A 21,326-nucleotide genomic window follows, 5' to 3' on the forward strand; every position below is an offset into this window, starting at 1 on the left:
AGCAGGAGCCAGTAATAACGACTGCAAGTATATACAGGCTTGGGAAAATATCTCAGATAGCAGTGTTCTACAGGGAATTGAGAAATATTTAGCTACAACTCCCCACTTTTTCAAGGTTACTGTCATGCAGGATAATTGCCATTTTAGTTTCAACTCCCCAGGCGCCCTTGACATCACCTGCTCATCCGGCATACATGTGATGAGCCCCTAAGTGCCAGGTCTTTGGAGCTGTGAAGATACAGGATACAGACATGGTCCTGCCCTCAGTCCAGGTTACTACCTTTCAAGGGCACACGGAAGTGAACCCTGTTGTCAGTAGAGCTGGGGTGGGGGGAAGGCAATCACTTCCAGGTTGCAGTAAGGACAATGCCTTAGGCAAGGCATTGCGGGATTAGGCATAGGGATTAGGCACAGGCAAGGCATTGAGCTGGGCCTTGAGCGATTTCAAGCCGCAAAGATGGAAGGGGAACCTCAGGCACCAAGGACTGACAGAGAAAAGGCACCAAGGGTAGGGAAGCAGCAGCTGTGTAACAGGAGTGGTGAGCACTCCCGTTACAGCACGGGGAGGAGGAGGAGTGGCTGATTGGGTTGCAAAGTCAGGTGATGCAGGGTCTTGAGCATCCAACCGGTGAGGCAAGGTGGGGCAAGGGTCCCCACACCTGGCTGTGCGTCAGAATCACCTGGGAACCTGGTCAGGATACAGATTCCGGGGCCCCAACGAAGTGAATGGAACTCCAGGCTAGCACTGGGGAGCCTGAGAGTTTTTACACCGGGAAATGACTTGACCGCAGTCGCGCAGACTTCTGGGTGGGCTGCTCGGGATAAGATCATGTACCCAACTCAGTTCCCGAACCCTTGGTCTGATGTAAATGCCCTTCCTCTGACCATCACAGTGCCCTGAGCACGTCTCGCCCATAGGAGTGCGTGCTCCACAGGGCTCAGGGAATGAGCTCGGGTTAGCTTAAGCTCAATAAATGTTGACCAGCTGCCTGACCTAAGGACAGACACAATGAGATAAGGGGGACAATCAGAAAGCCACTGCCACCTAGGAGTGAGGTAAGAACCTGAGATAGGGCGGTGGCAGTCAGCATGAAAAGGAAGATACAGACTGACAAGGCACCTTCAGGCTGAAGGTGGCATTTAATAGCCCTTAGAGGCAACGTGCCAGCAGCTGCTTGCTCCAAAGCCCAGGCAGTTAGGGCCAGGGCCGCAGAGGCAAACGTCCCAGGGTGGATATTCAGATGATCTGGATTCCACGTCTTTAAAAAATGCCATAGCCTGTTAGGATATAATACTTAGCATAGAGATGTTCAAACATTCCAAGGCAGGGTCAGCAAACCTCTTCTGTTAAGGGCCACTTAGTAAAGATTTTAGGCTTTGCAGGCCACACATTCTCTGTTCCAACTACCTAACTTTGCCACGGTGTGGCAAAAAGGCGGCTCCTGCTAAAGGCGACCAGCCAGGGGCCTGAGCAGCCCCAGGCCATTGCCTGTGCGCTGAGGGGCTCTTGAGGCTTGGTCTAACAATAACCCCTATCTCACCCATCTCCATTCTAGAACACAGAGCATCTCTGCTGCTTTCCCATATAGCTGTAGAGGGAGAGCCCAGGGTCACCCACACTGAAGCTCCTCCCCAAAGCAAAGCCTCCCCTGCTGATCTCACTTGTGGGTGACAGCTTTCAGGAGGGGCCAGAAGACAGGCTGAGGCAGAGGCTTCTGGTGGGCGCTCTTCTTCCTTTTCCCTCCGGCCTCGGCTCGGATGTGCTTGGCATGCAGGCCGTGGATAAATACGGCCTCCAGGGCACTGCACATGGTGTTGGCATCTCCGTCTTCGCTAGTGACCACTGTGTCCGAGGACACGTACTGCTTCTGCAACGCCTTCACAGATCCCACTAGCTTCTTCTTGATGACCTAGTCGGTGTCAGACATAACACAGGCCTTTAGAAGATCCTGCGGTGACCCCTGGAAGGTAAGTGCTTATCACCAAATACACGCACACCCACACACGTGCTCACGTCTACCTGTGGGTGTGTATACAGCAAAACTAGCACAAGCTAATCATAGAAAACAAAGATGGGCGCCTGGGTGGCTCAGTCGGTTGAGCGTCCGACTTCGGCTCAGGTCGTGATCTCACGGTTCATGGGTTCGAGCCCCACGTCGGGCTCTGTGCTGCCAGCTCAGAGCCTGGAGCCTGCTTTGGATTCTGTGCCTCCCTCTCTCTCTGCCCCTCCCCCACTTGCACACGCACGCACGCTCTCTCTTTCTCTCAAAAATAAATAAACGTTGGAAAAAATTTTAAAAAAAGAAAGAAAACAGAGACAAAGCATAGAGGAGAAAAGGAAAATTACGTACTTATACCACCCAGAGATAGTTATTTTTTTGCAAAGATATTTGTATATTTTTCTTTTGTTTTGCTTTTTAAACCGAACTTCAGTGATTTGATAGCCATAGAAATCTTGTGTTTAAATACCGGCTCCATCATAGTTACAGGTGTGGGAGCCTGGGTGATCCATCTAGGGCAGGGGTGAAGCTTTCCACCTTGTTTAGGGGTCTACGATTCCATGAAGAGGCAACAAGTGCCACTTTAGAACCATAAAAACACCAAGAAAACAGGAGCATGGTCCACATTAAGAAAGATCGTAGGGGGGCGCCTGGGTGGCGCAGTCGGTTAAGCATCCGACTTCAGCCAGGTCACGATCTCGCGGTCTGTGAGTTCGAGCCCCGCGTCGGGCTCTGGGCTGATGCCTCGGAGCCTGGAGCCTGTTTCCGATTCTGTGTCTCCCTCTCTCTCTGCCCCTCCCCCGTTCATGCTCTGTCTCTCTCTGTCCCAAAAATAAATAAAAAACGTTGAAAAAAAAAAAATTCAAAAAAAAAAAAAAGATCCTAGGGGCACCTGGGCGGCTCAGTCAGTTAAGCATCTGACTCTTGATTTCAGCTCAGGTCATGATCTCACGGTTTTTGAGTTTGAGCTCCGTATCTGGCTCTGTGCTGACAGTGTGGAGCCTGCTTGAGATTCTCTCTCTCTCTCTCTCTCTCTCTCTCTCTCTCTCTCTCCCTCTCTCTGCCCCTCCTCTGCTCATGCTCACTCTCCCTTTCAAAATAAATAAAATAAACGTTATTTATTTAAAAATATCTTTTTAATGTTTATTTTTGAGAGAGAGAGAGAGAGAGAGAGAGACAAAGTATGAGGAGGGGGGAGGGGCAGAGAGAGAGGAAGACACAGAATCCGAAGCAGGCTCCAGGCTCTGAGCTGTCAGCACAGAGCCTGATGCAGGGCTCAAACCCACGAGCCGTGAGATCATGACCTGAGCTGAAATAGGACGCTTAACTGACTGAGCCACCCAGGCGCCCCTAAAATAAATAAATAAACTTTAAAAAGAAAGAAAGAAAAAAGGAAAGATCCTTGACCTGGCAGTCAGAGGCAGATGTTAGTCTCAGCTCTGTTGGTCAACAGCTGGGTCACTACAGACATTTCACTTAACCTCACTGAGCTTAATTTCCTCATCTGTTAAACGGAACGAATACTTCCTGACCTACAGCACAGGAGTTGGGGGGCGGGGGGATTACTCTGAGGGCAGGACTTGCTTTTTTTTTTCATTCTTGCATCCTCAACACTTGGCTTGGTTCCTGACACATGTAAGTATTCCGTTAAGGTCTGTTACATAAATCAATTATAAAATACATATATGTAAAATCCTTTGGAAAGATAAAGACAGTTCTGTCATAGTATAAGCATGTCAAAATTACCTATGTGTTTTGGAAAAGGATTGGGAGGGAATACAGAAAACCTGGTTTGAACTGTTAGCTGATAGGATTATGGATAAATATTTTACTGTTTTATTTTTATCTTAGCCCAAACAGTTCATGTTAATGTTCTTTGAAAAGTCGAATGTTCTTTTTTTTTTAAAAAAAAAAATTTTTTTTTTTTAATGTTTATGTATTTTTGAGACAGAGAGAGACAGAGCATGAACGGGGGAGGGTCAGAGAGAGAGGGAGACACAGAATCTGAAACAGGCTCCAGGCTCTGAGCGGTCAGCACAGGGCCCGACGCGGGGCTCGAACTCACGGACCGTGAGATCATGACCTGAGCCGAAGTCGGACGCTCCATCAACTGAGCCACCCAGGAGCCCCTGTTTTTTTTTTTTTTTTTTTCTTTATAACAGCTTTAATGAGACACAATTTACATTGCCTAAAATTCACTCATTTAAACTATACAGTTCAGTGATTTTTGGTATGTTCACAGAATAGTGAAACTACAGCCACTACCTAATTTTAGGACATTTTCATTGTCTCAAAAAGGAACACTGTGCCCATGAGCAGTCACTCCTCTCTAGTCCCCTCTCCCTCAACCCCTAGCAACTACTAATCTACTTTCTGTCTTTATGGATTTGCCAATTCTGGACATTTTGTGTAAATGAAGTCATACAGTATGCAGTCTTTTGATGTTAGACATCTTTTCATATGACTTATGGGTCATATACTTCTTTTATTGTTTGCTTATTTGACTGGAGAGAGAGAGAGAGAGAGAGAGAGAGAGGCAAAGAGAGAGGAGGACAGAGGATTCAAAGTGGGCTAGGGAGTGACAGCAGCAAACTCCCAAATCGTGAGATCATGACCTGAGCCAAATGGACGCTCAACCGTCTGAGGCACCCAGGCCACCCTAATGCCCTCTTTTCTTTTTTTTAATGTTTATTTATTTTTGAGAGACAGAGAGAGACAGCATGGGAGGGAGAGGGCAGAGAGAGAGAGGGAGACCCAGAATATGAAGCAGCCTCCAGGCACTGAGCTGGCAGCACAGAGCCCGATGCGGGCCTCCAGCCCATGAGCCGTGAGATCATGACCTGAGCCGAAGTCGGATGCTCAACCGACTGAGCCACCCAGCTGCCCCTTCTTTTAATGTTTACTTATTTTTGAGAGAGAGAGAGAGAGAGAGAGAGAGAGGGAGAGAGAGGGAGAGAGAGAGAGAGAATGTGCATACATGTATGTGCCTGTGGGGGAGGGGGCAGAGACAGAGCGGACCGAGGATCCAAAGCAGGCTCTGCTCTGACAGCAGAGAGCCCAATGCAGGGCTTGACCTCACAAACTGCAAGACCATGAGCCGCTTACGATCATGACGCTTAACCGTGTGAGCCACCCAGGCGCCCCATATGTATGACTTCCTTTGAGAAATCCTTGGTCTTCAGGCAGCCCCTATTAAAATCCGTTGTTTTTTATCAATTCCCATTCTATCACCAATAAGATGTTCTAGAAAGGGCAGGGTCTCCTCAGAGCCTGCTTCTGCTATAACTCTTTCTCAGCCCGAAGCCTCGCTTTCCAGACAGTACTCATTCATTTCAAAGTGAGGAAGACCAATGACATGGCTGTCCCGTGCCCCCTTCCCCACCCTTGAGCCTCTCCGACTGCCTACCGGGATGGCAGCCCGGGGGTCCAGTCCATTCTCCACCACCGAGAGCATTTCCGCTCACACTGCAGCTCCCTCGGAGAATCACATGACACCTGCAGAGACAGACGGCGCGGCCAGATGAGCAGGTTCCAGCTCACCACCCCCAGCCAATTCTCCCCCTCCCCCCAGCAGGCAGCGGGTCAGCCCATCTTCCTCAAACTGCAATGCAAAGGCCTCTGAATTCAAAAGTAAAAGCCAAGAGTGGATTTTAAGGAAGGAAACAAGGGAAGAGAAGAAATCTGAGGGCTCGAATCTCAGGAGGTGGGGAATCCTATGTGCCGTGGGTGGGTCCACCCTAATCAGGGCATGGAGAGGCCTCTGTATGCCACACCAAACGCTGGCACAAAAAAGCAGGGAATGAGGGGCCGATTTGGATACAGAACTAAGGGTGCGAGGGGGATGCTGCCGCTGGAGGTGCCAAGAGCCCACGTGGACCAGGAAGCAGGGGCTCACAATTCACATTCGGAGCCTCTGACTCCTGTGCCAGCCCGATGTCTGCCAGCTCGGCAGGGACAAGCACAACTGAAGGAAGTTTCCAAAGGGAGGGCCTCTTGCTACATAGCTGCTTCCCCTCCAGGCACGAGGGTCCAGCTGGAGCAGCACAGGGACACGCCTAAAGGGAAACAACACGGGTTCGAATCTCAATTTGCCACTAACCACTTAGGCATGCTAGGTGGGGCACCACGGCAGACGTCTCAAACGGAGGTTATGAATGTGGAAAACGCCCAGCACAGTGCCTGACGGTACTAAGGATAAATGGTATCTATTACCCCGGTTGGATGTGGCCAAGCCTTATAGGCAAAGGCCACTGTCTGAATGAGTCCGCTCAACTACCTGAAGTCAGTACACAGGTAAATCCCTCAGGGCACTGGCTTCCCCCCCACCCCCCCGGGGGTGGCTTAGGTGGGGGGGGGGGGGGGGGCTCAACCTGAGCCTCGGGGGGTGGCTGTTGGCTCGCCTGGACCGCCCCAGCCACTTGGACGGACCAGGATTGGGCAGGCACATTCCCATCTAAACAGATCTCTAGTGACCACGCTGCCGAGCATGGAGGGACACCAAAAAATAGGTCATCGCTGTCTCTGTTCTCAAAAACCTATGGCCCAAAGAAGTTATCAAATGGAGGCATGATGAATGGATTTTGTACTGTTTACACACATTGCTTCATTCATTCCTTGTAACCACCCTAGGCGAGCTCTTTTATTATCCAGATAAATCAAAGCTGACCCAGGTCAGGGAACTTCCCAAGATCCCAGGGCTGATCAGTGGCGGGCTCTACCACCTTCGGCCAGGATGACATCCACCCTTCTGGAAGAGGCGGGTGTGAGCTAGGGCTAAGGGGTGGCTGGGGAGGGGGCAGGGAAGTCTTGGGAGGAGGGCTCTCCAGCTGGGGGCCCAGGTGGCGGGATGCAAGGGAGCATCAGGGTTGAGTCTGGCAGGAAAGGTTTACAGGCGAACAGTGAGGCATGGAGAACGGCAGGGTGGCCCTAAATGATGAAAGACGCTCTGATTCAAGCCCTGGCCTCTGGATCCGGCAGAGGGTGAACAGGACCCAGCGCCGACCTTCCTAAGTAAGGACATGCAAAGGCAGATAGGTGTGTGGAGGACGGCCCCCACGAAACCAGCTCTGGTCAGCGCACAACAGACTGACAGGAGGAACACTAGCCCCTGGCCACAGCCCATCAGACTGTCTCTCCCTCCACCACTTTCCCAGCTCCTACCCACTGGGAATCCTCAGGACCCTTCGCTGGAGACCAGCTCCATGCTCTGGCCACCAGGGCACCGGGAGAAGGGGACATACTATAGAGTCGGTCCTGAAACCGTGCCTGATCCTAGAGGCTGGGTTTCTTCAAGGCTACCCTACGCAGCCCTGCAGGCCACGTTCAGGCTCGCTGGCTTTGAGACCCTGGCATCCAATCCCCTCTGGCAATTCCGGGGGCCTGCCCTTCTAGACAGAGCCTCAAGCCCTAAAACTGCCCTTCCCTCAGCCGGCCTCAAGGCTTGGGCCTCAGCAATCTGAAGAGGAAGACCATTGAGGCCTCATCAACTAATTCACTGAATATAATATTCACTGGAGGGAGGGAGGCTTATCATTAAGTGGGTGCTCTGGCCAAGTCAGGGTCTGCTGAAAAAACAAAGTAAACTGACACTGAGGTCAGAGCAGGGCCAGACAAGAGACAACTGTGACCTAAAACAGTGTCGGGAACGTCACAAAAGGACAACAGTGCAGAGAAACCTAGAAGAATTGCCACTTGACAATTCACAAAACAGAACTGAGACGTGGGGGTCAGGCCAAAGTTCCGGGCACATCTTTCCTTGCAGGAAGCCAAAGCTCCCTACCTACATAGGCCTGTCGGTTCTAGAACGCCTCAGGAAGGCAGGAAATGGCTCAGAGGCAGGACCACGACCATCTACGATGTGAGATCTCTGGGCTCTGGGTCTCCTGACTGCTAGGTCAGCACTCCAGCAGGCTCCTTGGGTGAGCCAGACCCCCATCTACCATGCTATGGGACTGGTTTCACTTTCTATCTTCAGAGCTGTCTTCACTGACACCAAGAAGCAAACGAAAGAGGGGTGGGTCTTCAGGAGACCCAGAAGAAAGAGAGCAAGTAGAGAGTTCAAACATCCCTGATACAGTGGAGCAGAAAAGGTGAGTGCCGTGTGCCTTTAGGAAACTCTTAAGTCACCCTTCGTCTACCTCTGCCCCTCTGTATTGGTTCACTCTGGCACAGGATCTCATTCTCTATCCTCATTTAATTCTTAAAACAATCCTGTGAGAGAAGGATGAGTATCCCTCATTCACAGAAGAGAAAACTGAGGCTCAGTAGAAACATGCCTCAGGTGAGGGACAGAATTTTCTCATTCCAAGCTCTGTGCCTTTCGTCAGTTCATACTGTCCCAGGTCCTTGGTTCAAAGAGTTTCAGGCAAACTTATTATTCACAGACTCTTCAGAAGCTCCACCTTATCAAAGAAGGCCTAACACTGACAAGAAACAATCTTGCCCATCAGATCTGTGGCCCCAACTAGCTGACCACAGGTCCTTTCCATGGCAGCCAGGTTTCCGAGCTGTCCCTCCTCAAATGTTCCAACACACAGGAAGGAATCGTTGGGGTTGATTCTCTTCGTGATACTGCCTGGCCTTCTATAAACATCCAATTTCACTTCCTCCAGAGACTAAGGAAGAACGAAAAGAGGAGAAGGACTCAGATGAGACTTACATTAGAAGAAGAAATGGATAACCTGGCTTCACCACTTTCGAAACACTCCGTTCATCAGTAAACAGCAACCTCTTCTTCTTAGAGACTTCCCCGCCATCCGCGACAGCCTCGTCTCTACGGCCTGACTCCGATCCTGCACCTGGCTATGCACGACAACAGGCCGGTGTTTAAGCCCTCCAGCTGCTGTACCAGGTGATGAGTCAGGGTTTTCAGCTGGAAACAAATGACAAAGTTATCTTCTGATTCAGAAAGACAGCTGATACTTCAGACATGTGAGTGCTGAGTAAACAGCACCTCCTTCTACCTGAAGAAAGTTGGATTTCTAGACAAGAGCCCTGTGGGGGGTGGGATGGGTGTGGGGGGGGGGGGGAGTGGGTAGGGCGACAAAGCAACTGAATATCAGCTGGAGGGCAAGCAACTTCTAGCTCGTGATTCCCAGTCCAAAGGCTAGTGGGTGAGGCCAGAAATGTGAGGTCTAGGAACACTGGGTATCTTTCTTTCCTCCCTCCCTCCTTCCATCCAACAACACCCATCTCTCCCATATTCTTGTCCCAGATCCCTTAAGATTCTGGCAAGGACCAAACTCTGAGTGAATGAAAGCAGGACCTTTGCCTGACTCATTCACCATTGTCTTTCTAATGCTTCAAACAGTGCACGGCACACAGTGGTGCTCACAAAATACTTGCTGAATGAACAGATGAGTAAAATAAAAAGGCTCAGACCGTTTCAGACTGTAAGAAGTTGAGGTATACAACTTCTCAGTGGTGGGGTCACTGCAGAACTCCTTCCATTACACCAAGCTGCCAACAGGCTGAAACCCTTCAGAGATCACACCTTAACGGAAGGGGATATTGAAGGTAAAAGGACATCCGATTCTCAAAGGCGTGAGACTATAAATGCAAGCAAACACAAGGGGTCTTCTTTGGGGTCCTTTACAATGGCTGTCAAGTGGCCAATCCTTTGGAGTTTGGTCACCAGAACTTAGAGGGGATGTGCACCCCCAAATCCCAGGAGATTATAAATGTTAACCATGGAGCCTGGGTGCCTCAAGAATGTCTAGCTACTCTGAGATAACTTGACTCTCTGTGTTCATGGGTAATCAAAATGGTCAAAACTCAATGATCCAGCACCTGCAAAAAGAGGAAGCAATTCAACAGCCTCCACGGAGGCCTCGGCGTCCCCAGGATCCACTCATCTCTACTCTTCACAACATGTAACGTCACCTCTGGCACATTCGGTAGCGGGACTAATCTACAACCAGTTCTGGCCAGGAGGAGCACTGGGTGAGGGTCCTTTCTGAGCGGCAGGGCAATGCACATGGACATGATTCTGTGACCACAGCCAACCCCACACAGTGGAACCGCTTGAGTTTCTCCAGATCGTCACCCAAAAGGAAGTGATAAGCTTCCACTGCCCCAGCTGAATGAGTAGCTCCCTCACCTTCCAGGTATTTGGATGATACCTATCATTCCAGCAGCCAACGCGAGTAATGTAATATGGATGCCAGGAATACAATCCTTAAGGACAGGTACAGGGGGCCTGACATCCAGGAAAAGCACTTGACCCACGGGAGAAGGATCTCTACTCCTCCACACTTACTTACCATCTGAGGCCCTGCCTCAATTGAGGTGTTCGGCAAGTGCCTGGCTCTGAGAAAGCAGGTGGGGTTGGCAGGGGACTGCACTAGGTTCTCAGATCAAATGGGGACCACATCAAGGGAAGAGTGGGCACAGAGCTGGGATGAAGAGTTGAAATGGGGATAGGAAGACGTCAATCTAACAAGATTGGGTAGGGGTGGTGGGAACTAGGGCAGCAAGAGTTGGGGGGTGGTTTAGCAAAGACTCAGGAATGAAGTGTCCTCAGGCTGGCTGGGGATGGAAAGAAAGTATGCGGTGGGCTTGGAAGTTAGGGGTTGAGTGGGTGAGGGCAAGAAGATACATACAAGACTTGAGATAGGGCTGAGATCAGAGTTATCAAGAAGAGGGGGGTAAGCGCAATAGGGCATCTACTGTAGTGGTAGGTATTAAATGAGTGGGGGGAGGTGGGTGTTTTGGCTGAGCAGACCTTGGGGGGCTGAGCAGGGGGGCTGGGATAAGAAAGCTGAGCCTGAAAAGGGGTAAGCCAGAAAGACGGGGAGGGGGAGGGGGGGCTCGAGGAGGTTTGCGTGGAGCACTGGGATTGCCAAAGGGGTTGAGGGGTGAGAAGGAGATGCGTTAGAGGGAGGCGGAGGGAAGTGGCTGTCCTAGGGGTTGGAAGTGGGCTACCGTGGGGTCGAGTGTGGCTGCACTTACGCAAGACCAGTGGTGAAGGGGTGAGGGTAAGGGCTGGGCTCGGGTCACGGGTGGAGAAGAGGAAGGGGACGGGTCAGCACTGGCTGTTTGGGCTGAAGGCTCGGGTCCGAGTGGGGTAGGGTGCGGGGCTCAGGCCGGGCAGGGAAAAGGCTCTGAAGCAGGACAGTTTCAAAGCAACCAAGGGTTTGCGATCACGGACAGGGCTGGTGACCCATCGCCCGTTCTCGTCTCGGCCCCGCCGTCCCCTTCTCACCCTCCTCGCCCTCTGACCCCTAACTCACCAGAGGGAGCGGGGAGGGGGCGCGGGGCACTCCTGGCCACTGCAGCCCCTAAGCCTCCGACCAGGCGCTGCGGCCTCCGGGCCAGGGACAACAGGAAACGGCGCTCGCGGCGCCTGACGCCATCACGTTGGTTCGGCGTCCGGCCCCGCCCCCGGACCGCGGAGCCCAGCGCAGGGCCGGCGGAGCCTCGGGGCGGGGCCAGCGCTCAGGAAAGCCCAAGTTCCCAGCTCCAGAGCAGGTGAGTGATCTGGGAGGCTGGGGACTCTGCGACCCGAGATGCGCACGAAGAGGCGAGGCCACCAGGCTAGCCCACCAGTGTCGGGCGGAACGTGTCCTACTGCCCGCCCCCAGCAGTGTCTGCGTCTCACTAGATCCCGGCCGCCTTCTGGGTTCACGACCTTGCCTGGGCACAGCACTATCTACCGTGCTGTCTACGGAGGCTGTCTGTTGGCCTCCTGCCCGGAAGGTTCCCACTTGTAAAATCGGACCAATAACGTCTACCCTAGTTTTGCCTCCCTGAGGGCATCAGTGCAGTTGGTGCTTCCCGCCTGGTGGTTCTCAGGACAAGCATACAGGTTTTGATCACCCCTATCACCAAGGGAGCACCTTTAGGTACCCGTCAGCCCCCAGGCATGAAGCTTAAGGTTCTGGTTATTCTCATCTAGCCAGGAAGTTGTTTGTTTCCTTTACTTGGTAGAGTTGACATTTCTCTTTCACATGGACCCAGAACAAAAGGTCAAGAGTGTGTGTTGGTGGGGGTGGGGACAGATGTCTTGTGCTTTGGACACTTCATACCTGCAGGCTCAGGTCAAGTGGGATCTTAGGGCCTGAGTGTGGGGTGAGTACTGGGGTGGAGAGGTACTGCTACCTGCAGGTCCAGGGGGACTTTGGGGGTGTCTACAGGGCTGGTCTGGGAACGGGACAGTTCTTGGAAGAAAGCTCCACTGATCTGGGCCAGGCTCTCCATCAGCCTTTCTGGGAAGGGGAGAAGAAGGGGTCCCAGTGCCTGTTTCCATTTATAAAACCAGCTGTTGGAGATGTGGCACCTGAGTGTGTGCGGGCTGCCTCTTCAATAATTCTGTCTCTAGGAGCGAGAACCACCTCTCCTCGATTTTAGACTAGATGAATCTGAGTACATTTAGTATGGTTAACAGTTGAACAGAAAGTTAGAAATAAGGACACGGAGGGATGCCTGGGTGGCTCGGTCGGTTAAGTGTCTGACTTCGGCTCAGGTCACAATCTCACAGTTGTGAGTTCCAGCCCTGCATTGGGCTCTGCGCTGACCGTGCAGAGCCTGCTTGGGATTCTCTCTCTCTCTCTCTCTCTCTCTCTCTCTCTCTGCCCCTCCCTCGCTTGTGCTCTCCCTCTCCAAAGTAAATAAACGTTAAAGATAAATAAATAAGGACACAGAAGCAAAGCATTATCTTAGCGTTAAACAACTTGGAAAGTAAGGAATTTACTGGGAAATCCAGTTTCCTGGGCAAAAGGATAGTGTTTCTGGTTATAATTATAGCACATCAAGAGCATCAGTGTCTTGATACAAGCATGCCCTCCCCCAGATGGAGCCAGCAACATTCCTCAGTTCTTCCAATGAATTTTTGCGCAGCCGCTGTCTGCAAAAGCTGTGGGAACCCCGCATGGTAATCTCTTATCTATCTTTTCAGGAGCCCCTGTCTCCTGGTCTTCTCTTACTTCTCAGGCCTCTCGGCCCCTCTGCAAAGTCTACGGGCTTGTCCTCCTCTCTCCATCTTACTCTGGCGCACATTTCCACCATTCGTGGGCCACGAGTCCACCAGGTAATCTGAGGCCGGAAAAAAAAATCTCCCATTACCCTGTTATTTGAGCAATAATAAAGGTACGTGCAAAGTGCCATGGTGCCAGGGAAGAGGCCTTGAAGGTTATCCTGGCGGAAGCAACTTTTATCTGAGCCTTCCGGGTGGACACAGGAAAGGGCAATGCCTGCGAAGAGACTGGTAGAGAAACGGCCGGTGGGTAGGAATGCAGACTGAGCTCAGGGGAGGGTGCACGGAGAGGTGGAGAGGAAGCTAGGAAGTAAGGCTAGAGTAAGGGGAGGGGGCTTAGAATGGAAGGGGGAGATAAAGACAGATTGGGCAATGGGGAAAGGGAGGAGGCACAGACACAGCTGGAGGCCAGTGCAGGAAGGGCTCAGACGCTCACAAAGGCACTGGTCTGTCAGATTTCAAGCACTACGCATAGTCATTCAAAGCCAGGCAGGAGGACTGCAGGCATCTGAATTTCTCGGGGGTCTAAGGTGTAGATTCCTGAACCCCGCCCCTGCCCTGGAGAGTCACTCTGGGATGAGGTCCAAGTATTTAGCCTTGACCCAAACCTTTTCTGTCTCTTGCCCTACCACCCGTGGATCTGAAGGGTGAGAAAATGTGAGAATCTCTCCTTAACCTAGGAGCTGAAGGGCAAGGCATTTAACAGGTGTGGAAAATAGAGGCTCCTATTTGCCAGATAGGAATTTTGATTTATCCTTAGCAACCACCCTGAAGGTAAGCACCATTGTTATCCCCATGGCATAGATGATAAAACAGGCTTAAGAGAGGTTAAGGAACTTGGGGGCCCAAGGCCATACAACTCATAATTACTACAGGTGGGATCCTCACCCAGCTCTGATTCTAGCTGGAGAACTAGCATAATTCAGTGGCCGAGCAAGTGGGCTTTGGAGCCGGGAATGCTTAGGTTTGAATACCGGCTCTACCCCATACTGTTTTCTAGGCCTTCCCTAAGACAGCGCAGGGCCCAGCACAACCCAGCAAGTGTGGGCCTGAGACCACTGCCACAGTCAGTGGTTTTCATAGGCCCCTCGAGATGGCACCAGAGATAGAAACTTCTAAGTTTGATTGGTGGTTAGAAAAGAGAAGTAAATCACAACACGCTGAGGCCCCTCTGCCTCAGGCAGAGGGGCCAGAGTGTGTGACTTCCGGGAAGTTCCCCAAACTATCTGAGCCTCAGTTCCTCATCTGTAAATTGGGGAAAATATCAGTTGCCATGAGGATTAAATAAGATAATATCCTCAGGACGGTTTCTGGTCTGAAGTAAGCACTTGAGGATAACTAGCTATATTATTATTATTATTATTATTATTATTGTTACAGTTTTGGCTAATTCGTACCTACCCAGTTCAGTCAGATCTCCGTTTTCTAACTGGTCTTTGAGCACTGGAGTGAGAGCCTCTCTTGTTTGAACCCCAGATGTATGCTTACTTGGTCTCTGACCGAAATCATCTAAGCAGAACTAATGCCACCATTTCTTTTGAAACCGGAATAGGTAATGTTCTCATGGCTTCTGTTGCAGGAAGCTGGTTCTTCCCACTCTCTTTAAAAAATGGATTTAAAGGGTTCGTAAAAATTATGTGTCAATTCTATCTCAATAAAGTTGGACACAAATACAGCTTTGAGGTGCCGTTGACAAAAGAATGGACTCTTTAAGCCTCCCAAATGTTATCACACATAGTTTACAGTTCAAATAGTACGAAATGAAGTGGTGAGGAAACAGAATGACCCGCAGCAGCTTCTTGCCTCGACCATCCCCACCCTCCTGGGCCAGCTCGCCAGTCCTCGGTCCTCCTTACCTCTCGCTGGATCTTCTGGTGCTTATCTCCACCTATCTTGTGTTTCTAGCTCTTAATTCTTCCATTTAAAAGAGTTTTTTAATTTTTTTTTTTTTTTGAAAGAGAGAGAAGGAGAGAGAGAATCCCAAGCAGGCTCTGCGCTGTCAACACAAAGTCCGATGCGGGGCTCGAACCCACGAACCGTGAAATCGTGACCTGAGCTGACGTCAGACGCTCAACCGACTGAGCCACCCAGGTGCTCTGATTCACCCATTTTAGACGCTATCTGTGGACTTCCTAGCAACACAGGCAAGGAGTTAGGTCTTTAACACCCCCCACCCATTCCATTCTTGGGGTTTAGTTTTGTCACTCTTGCCCCATGATTGATAGTGGTTGCAGAATTGTGACTAGGTAAGCATTGTTCACCGCAGAGCTTGCTCATGTAGTCCGATGGCACTCGTTTCTGTCCCCTGACCCCCCGGGGTTTAATTTCTTCTCCTTCTCTTTCTGTGCTGCCCGCCACGATCACTCCTCCACTCCGCTCCAGTGCTCTGGCATGACAGTTAGTGCCGTTTCCCTCGGCTACCTCCTTGACCTGTCATACGCTGCTGTCCTGGAACCTTCCTTCGCTGCTTCCTGGGCTGGGGTTTTCCTGGCTCCCTTCTCTTCTTGCTTTCTTTACTCTCTCTCTTAATCTGCAGTTAAGAATCCCTTTCTAATATTAAAAAATAGAATGGTCTTCGGACCTGCTCGTGATCGTAGGGATCCTTTCGATATCTATTAATTGGGACAAAAAATACAGAAAGACCAAAAGTTACTATGAAGGCACTCCTGCTCTTAAGTGAATTTGTGTTTTACTCACAATAGCATCTATGAACGTGTGAAAGCCTGTTCAAAGTTTAGGCTTAGGGTTAGTTCAATCTAGCCTCAATGTCTGGTCTTCCATTTGTCACCTCGCCCCCTCAACTTGCCGTGAGACAACCCCCTCTCTTGACTTTCTATTCAGTTCCTGTGCCCTAGCAGAGACTTAAGTACTGGTTTAAGGCCCACCTTGCAGGTGCACGCTGACCATGGCTGGCCAATCAGGGTCTCCTCCTGCCAGATACAGGGTCCAAGCAGACCAATCAGAGGCTTTTTGAAGACTGGCTTTCCTTTATGAGGCTTGCTCAACCTCAGTGGAGAGTTGGAGTTACTAAGGACTATCTTTGCAGTCTTGGGGCATCCATCCTGTGGCCTGAAGCCGTCATGGAGGAAAGCACAACTGAGGGATAGTTGGGGAGAGAATGACGTTTGAGCGCTAGATGCGGCCAGCTTGAAGATCTTAGGCTTCCCGGTTATGTGAGCCGATACACCGTATGACATTTTTGGCTTAAGCATATTTTAGTTGGATTTCTTTCACTGGGAGCATAAAGAGCGGCGACTGATATCCTGTCTTTGTGAACTTGGGCAGGTTATACAAGCGGTGCGTACAGACTTGGACCGTGACAACGCAGCTCCCACTAGGTCCCCTATGGCTGCCCTGTTATCAGCCTGAGCCTGAGACAGCTTGACATTGAATAGCCCGTTTTAGGGACTGGAGGAAACGACTTACCATGAGTCACTGCCCTAAAATATGCTTTCTACCCACATGCCCGGTGCCTGGAATTCTGTGGTGATGGTGGCATTCGTCAGGGTTAACCATGGCTCTCTTCAAACGGTTCTCCTTTGGAGTGTGAAGTCTGCGATATTTAACTTGTAGAAGTCCTTTCTTCTGGAGGTCCCTCTGGCAGGCAGTGGATCCAGGATGCGGTGTAGACAGACCTAGGTACACATCTCAGTTCCCAATGGCACAGTCCCTTTGCAGCTTTGCGGGCAAACCCCTAGCACTGTGTGCTGACCTTTAGGAGGTCAGTCTGTATCACATAAGGAATCCGACGCAGAGAGTGAAGAAATGGTCTCAGATTCACCCAGTAATCTCCCTGAGTCAGCCCTGAGGGCAGGGCCTGGCCCTAGGCGTTGGGAAGAGGAAGGAGATGTGATTCTTGTCTTGTCAGGGCTCCTGACCTGATAGAGAACTGCGGTTGAGTCTTCACATGGACGGACGCTGTCTTTCACTCTGCGCCATTCGTAGGTGACGCCTAGAAGAGCAGGGCCACCGTGTTGTAGCCTCTGACCCAGGACTCTGTCACATTCTGGGAGAGAGAATTATGGGCCCTCCCCGCATCCCCGCTCCTGCTGTGTCTCCTCGTGGCCACAGTGTACTTTCCCATCCCCTGGCTTGGGGCTGGGGGCTGGTTCCGTGCTTAGGCTCGAAGAGGCCCGATGGCTCTTTTGCTTGCTCTCTTACGCTTCTCTTGGGTAGCCGCTGCCTCTTCAGCCTGGGTCCCGGCAGCAACACAGGGAGAAAAGACCAGCAGTGAGAAGCAGCGCCGATCCAGCCAGCAGGGCATTAAAGTACAGCGGTAACGGCCAACCTGTGAGAATCGGTTTCCCAGCCTCCTCTGAGTTTTGAGGATGGTCTATTAGTTAGCACTGTTGTGGCAAAAGATAACAGATACATGGATTCCCTCCGTTATCAGGTTACGTACAGGTTCAGCTGCTGCAGTAGAGACCCAACACAACAGTGGTTAAGTGATTTTTTTTAATTCTTTTTTTTTAATCCTTTTTTTCGGGGGGCGGGGGGGAGAGTGCAAGCGGGGGAGGGGCAGAGAGAGTGGGGCAGAGGATCCAAAGCGGGCTCTGTGCTGACAGGCTGACAGCACAGAACCCGATGTGGGACTCAAACTCACGAACCCCGAGATCGTGACCTGAGCTGAAGTTGGATGCTTAACCGACTGAGCCACCCAGGCGCCCTTTAATTCCTTTGTTTTTAAATGTTTATTTATTTTTGAGACAGAGACAGAGATTGAGTGGGGGAAGGGCAGAGGGAGACACAGAGTCTGAAGCGGGCTCCAGGCTCCGAGCCGTCAGCACAGAGCCCGATGTGGGGCTTGAACCCACGAACGGTGAGATCCTGACCTGAGCCGAAGTCGGACACCTAACCGACTGAGCCATCCAGGCGCCCCAACAGTGGGTTAAATTAAAAAACAGCTTCTTGGGGGCACCCGGGTGGCTCAGTCGGTCAGGTGTCTGACTTTGGCTCAGGTCACGATCTTGCCGTTCATGGGTTCGAGCCCCATGTCGGGATGTGTGCGGACGGCTCAGAGCCTGGAGCCTGCTTCACGTTCTGTGTCTCCCTCTCTCTCTGCCCCTCCCCTGCTCATGCTCTGTCTCTGTCTCTCAAAAATAAGTAAACATTGAAAAGAAATTTTTTTAAGAAGCAGCTTCTTGATCTCTCATATGATAATCCGGTTAAGTACTGGATCTGGGGCTGGTTCGGTGGCTCTTATGTCAGGGAGCCAGGCTCCTTCTGTTTTCCTGCTCTACCACCCTGGGGTGTAGCCCTCATCCAGACGAGGCCTTTGTACCGTTGAAATCTTCATTTCCTCCACAGTGTGGCGCCAGACCGCTCTCTGCCGCTGCCCTGGAAACACACGCAGCCTAAGCACCATTCCTGCCTCTGCTCTGGGCCTCGGGACTTTTCTTCTTCTTGAATGAGTGTGCTCCCGCCCCCCAGCTGGTGCTCCACGCCATCCCCCAGGTCTCAACAACATACCCCCACCAGGACCACAGGAGCCAGAGCTGGTCGTGCCTGGTGGTCCTCAGGACTGAGAGGCCCTGACCTCCGTGGGGGCAGGAGCCGGCCAGCATGACCAGTCGGGACTCCCAGGTTAAGAATCCAGTTGAGCCTCCTGGTCATCCTCAATCTGCTCTGCCCTTCGTCTCCCACCCCCAAATCCCTGCCGACCTCCAGCCCTGAAGAAGCCGGAGAACCTCTGCTTCCCCCACCTCCCCGTCCGCCTTGTCCTACTTCAGTCGTTTGGTGAGCATAAAAAGGCCTGTCAAAGTGGTCCCTCTGTTTGGGGGATGGGCTCAGGAGGGGTGGGCATGTGGGTTCGGAGGGTGACAGATTCTTTCTCCAAATGCTCGCCAGGCTCCTCCGAGCCCTCTTCTTGATTCGACCTTGCTTGGCCTGTGAAGGCGAACAAACACGGACGTGGTTGCTGGCAGCTCGTGGCCGCATCCCTAGTAGGACCCTAGCCTCCCTTAAAGTGCCTGCCTGCAAAACTCCCGGCTGTCTAAAGGATTGGCTGCTGAGTCCAGCCAACGCCTGAAGATCGGGCCCCTGTCTCCCAGCTTCTGTGAGAGGGCAGGAGCTTAACTTTGAGAAGTGTCAGCAAAGCCAGATGGGTCTCATATGGGCCAGCGTCCCTTCCTGCTTTTTGTCATCTTTCACTTCTGATTATAGAGCCCCCCACTCATTCCCTTCCCTAGTCCCTCATTCTCCCTGTGAAATACCCCATCACCTCTGTAATAATCCCAGTCGGGTGCCTGCTCACGATGAACCCTTTCCCCTACGGCACTGCAATACTATGTTACTGACTGAAATCTGTCTGGATTACTTTAAGTAGTGTCTGCTTTTGTTTGTTTTCATCAGGGGAGGTGTGCAGGATCAGCCTTTTAATTTTTTTATTTTTAATATTTATTTTTGAGAGAGAGGCAGGGTGCAAGCAGGGGGGTGGGGGAGGGGCAGAGAGCGAGTTAGACACAGACTCCAAAGCGGGCTCCAGGCTCCACGCTGTCAGCACAGAGCCCGACGTGGGGCTCAAACCCAAGAACCGTGAGATCATGACCTGAGCCGAAGTCGGTCGCTCAACTGACTGAACCACCCAGGTGCCCCAACAGCCTTTGAAATTAAATTATTTTCAGGATCAGCTTTTTAAGTAAGCATCCCAGGGATGTTTGCGTATAGAGGTCCAAAGGCTGTATTTTGAGAAAACATGTTTCCCTGTGGAGATCTTTTCTCTGGCAGCCCTTTTGAATGGGGGCTATGTTTTCTCAGATACTGCATTGCCAATAGTCCATCCAGCTTTAATTCCAGTGAGAACGTTCCAGAGATGAAACTAAGAATCAACTCCAGGCGCTTCTCCAGTCACCTCTGGGGATGAGTGTATGTCGTCAGCATCCAGCGCCTCACCTGCTGCCCAGCTAGAATGACACCTTTCAGGGTTTCCGACTTAGAAACACGACCACCAGGTTACTCCACGTGGACACCACCCCCCTTTTACAAAGCCTTTGAACACCCCCCCATCAGGAGGGGTTTGCTGGATGATGTTGGTTGGCTCTTGACACCCATTTCTAGCCCCTTCTTTGCAGGTCCTGGAAACCCACGAACCATCGTTGACAGATTCCCTCGACAGCAGAATTGTGCCAATAAAGCGTACCTGTGTGAAATTTGGAAGGCGGAGGTGGAAGGAGGTGGAAGCCATGCTTTTCTCCTCTGTAGCAGCAGACATGCGGGCCGAATGTTGGAGTCCATACTCCCCACCAGTCAGGCTTGGGGCCATGGGGCTGTAGTGACCCCGGCAGTGGCTTCCCGAAGTTTCCTGACCGAGTGGCAGCAGCAGCTTTGAATCTATGGAGAGCAACTGTGGTAAAGTAACCTGAGAGCTAGTGGTGCGATTCCCCCCTGGCCCTGACCTTCACCACCGCGAGCCCCACCAGTGGTGAGCACCAATTGCTTGTATGACCTTTGTGTGTGTGTGTGTGTTTGCAATATCTAGAATGGTTTGTTTTCCTGGCTATGGTAGTTTTAAAATATGTTCACAAAACTGACGGTTGATGGGGGGTGGGAGGGAGGGGAGGGTTGGGGATGGGTATTGCGCCTGGGTGGCTCAGTTGGTTGAGCGTCTGACTTTGGCTCAGGTCATGGTCTCACCATTCATGGCTTCGGGCCCCGCATTGGGCTCTGTGCTGACAGCTCAGAGCCTGGAGCCTGCTTCAGATTCTGTGTCTCCCTCTCTCTCTTGTTCTCTCTTCAAAATAAACATTAAAAAAGATGTTTTTTGAGGAATAAATGTTTATTGTTGTTTTTAAAAAATTTTTTTAAATGTTTATTTTGGAGAGAGAAAGAGACAGAGACATAGAGTGCGAGTGGAGGGGTGGCAGAGAGGGTCATAATCTCGTGGTTGGTTCATGGGTTCGAGACCCGCATCGGGCTCTGTGCTGACAGCTCAGAGCCTGGAGCCTGCTTCATATTCTGTGTCTCCCTCTCTCTCTGCCCGCATGCTCTGTCTCTCTCTCTCCCTCTCTCTCAAAAATAAACGTTAAAAAAATTAAAAGAAATACGGCAAGGTAGCATTTGAGACTGATAAGTATTGTGCAAATTTGAGGTCGTGTTATAGAAACAACATTTTCTAAGCTTCACTTTATGAACCACATTTGAGCTAATGGAAATATTCCAAAATAGGAGAATGGAGTTGCCTGGAATCCCGGCCCACACTTCGGGAAGCCCAACTATGCACAGATGGGTCTTCTTGGTTTCTCGTCAGCTCTGTCTCTGTGTCCACCTCTCTTCTTCAAAAAGTCACCACCGGCCCCCGCTCCACCCAGCTCATGAAGGAGTTTGAGCTGGCATGAGGAGTTTCTGCCCTTGTGACC

At 51.3% G+C, this 21,326-nt stretch overlaps 1 protein-coding gene and 1 long non-coding RNA gene across 7 annotated transcripts in view; one reads left to right on the plus strand and one right to left on the minus strand.

Moving 5' to 3' along the window:
- The window catches only part of LOC145714943 (pleckstrin homology domain-containing family M member 1-like), a 20,484-nt gene extending 9,116 nt beyond the window's left edge, over positions 1–11,368 (minus strand). For 2 of the 4 annotated variants that reach the window (XM_081794490.1, XM_081794493.1), the window contains exons 1-3: positions 8,659–8,747; positions 5,407–5,495; positions 1,663–1,910 (exon numbers count right to left, since the gene is read on the minus strand). In XM_081794490.1, the coding sequence (XP_081650616.1) occupies positions 1,663–1,910; positions 5,407–5,454 (296 nt within the window). In that variant the 5' untranslated portion in view covers positions 5,455–5,495; positions 8,659–8,747. Of the gene's footprint in view, positions 1–1,662; positions 1,911–5,406; positions 5,496–5,895; positions 6,335–8,658; positions 8,748–11,230 lie in introns of those variants that run through there. The other 2 variants (XM_081794491.1, XM_081794492.1) reach the window with 2 other exon arrangements.
- LOC144615426 (uncharacterized) lies at positions 9,615–20,969 on the plus strand. 3 transcript variants are annotated; one of them, XR_014137083.1, is made up of 4 exons: positions 11,409–11,468; positions 14,931–15,063; positions 18,280–18,708; positions 20,043–20,969. It is a non-coding gene; the product is annotated as an uncharacterized LOC144615426 (long non-coding RNA). The 3 variants fall into 3 exon arrangements; XR_014137084.1 differs by lacking the exons at positions 11,409–11,468; positions 14,931–15,063 and adding an exon at positions 9,615–10,105; XR_014137085.1 differs by lacking the exons at positions 11,409–11,468; positions 14,931–15,063 and adding an exon at positions 15,070–17,412.
- The last annotated feature ends 357 nt before the right edge of the window (positions 20,970–21,326 follow it).

This window comes from Panthera onca, chromosome Y, assembly GCF_046562875.1.
Source record: "Panthera onca isolate mPanOnc1 chromosome Y, mPanOnc1 haplotype 2, whole genome shotgun sequence".
NCBI classification, from domain to species: domain Eukaryota; kingdom Metazoa; phylum Chordata; class Mammalia; order Carnivora; family Felidae; genus Panthera; species Panthera onca.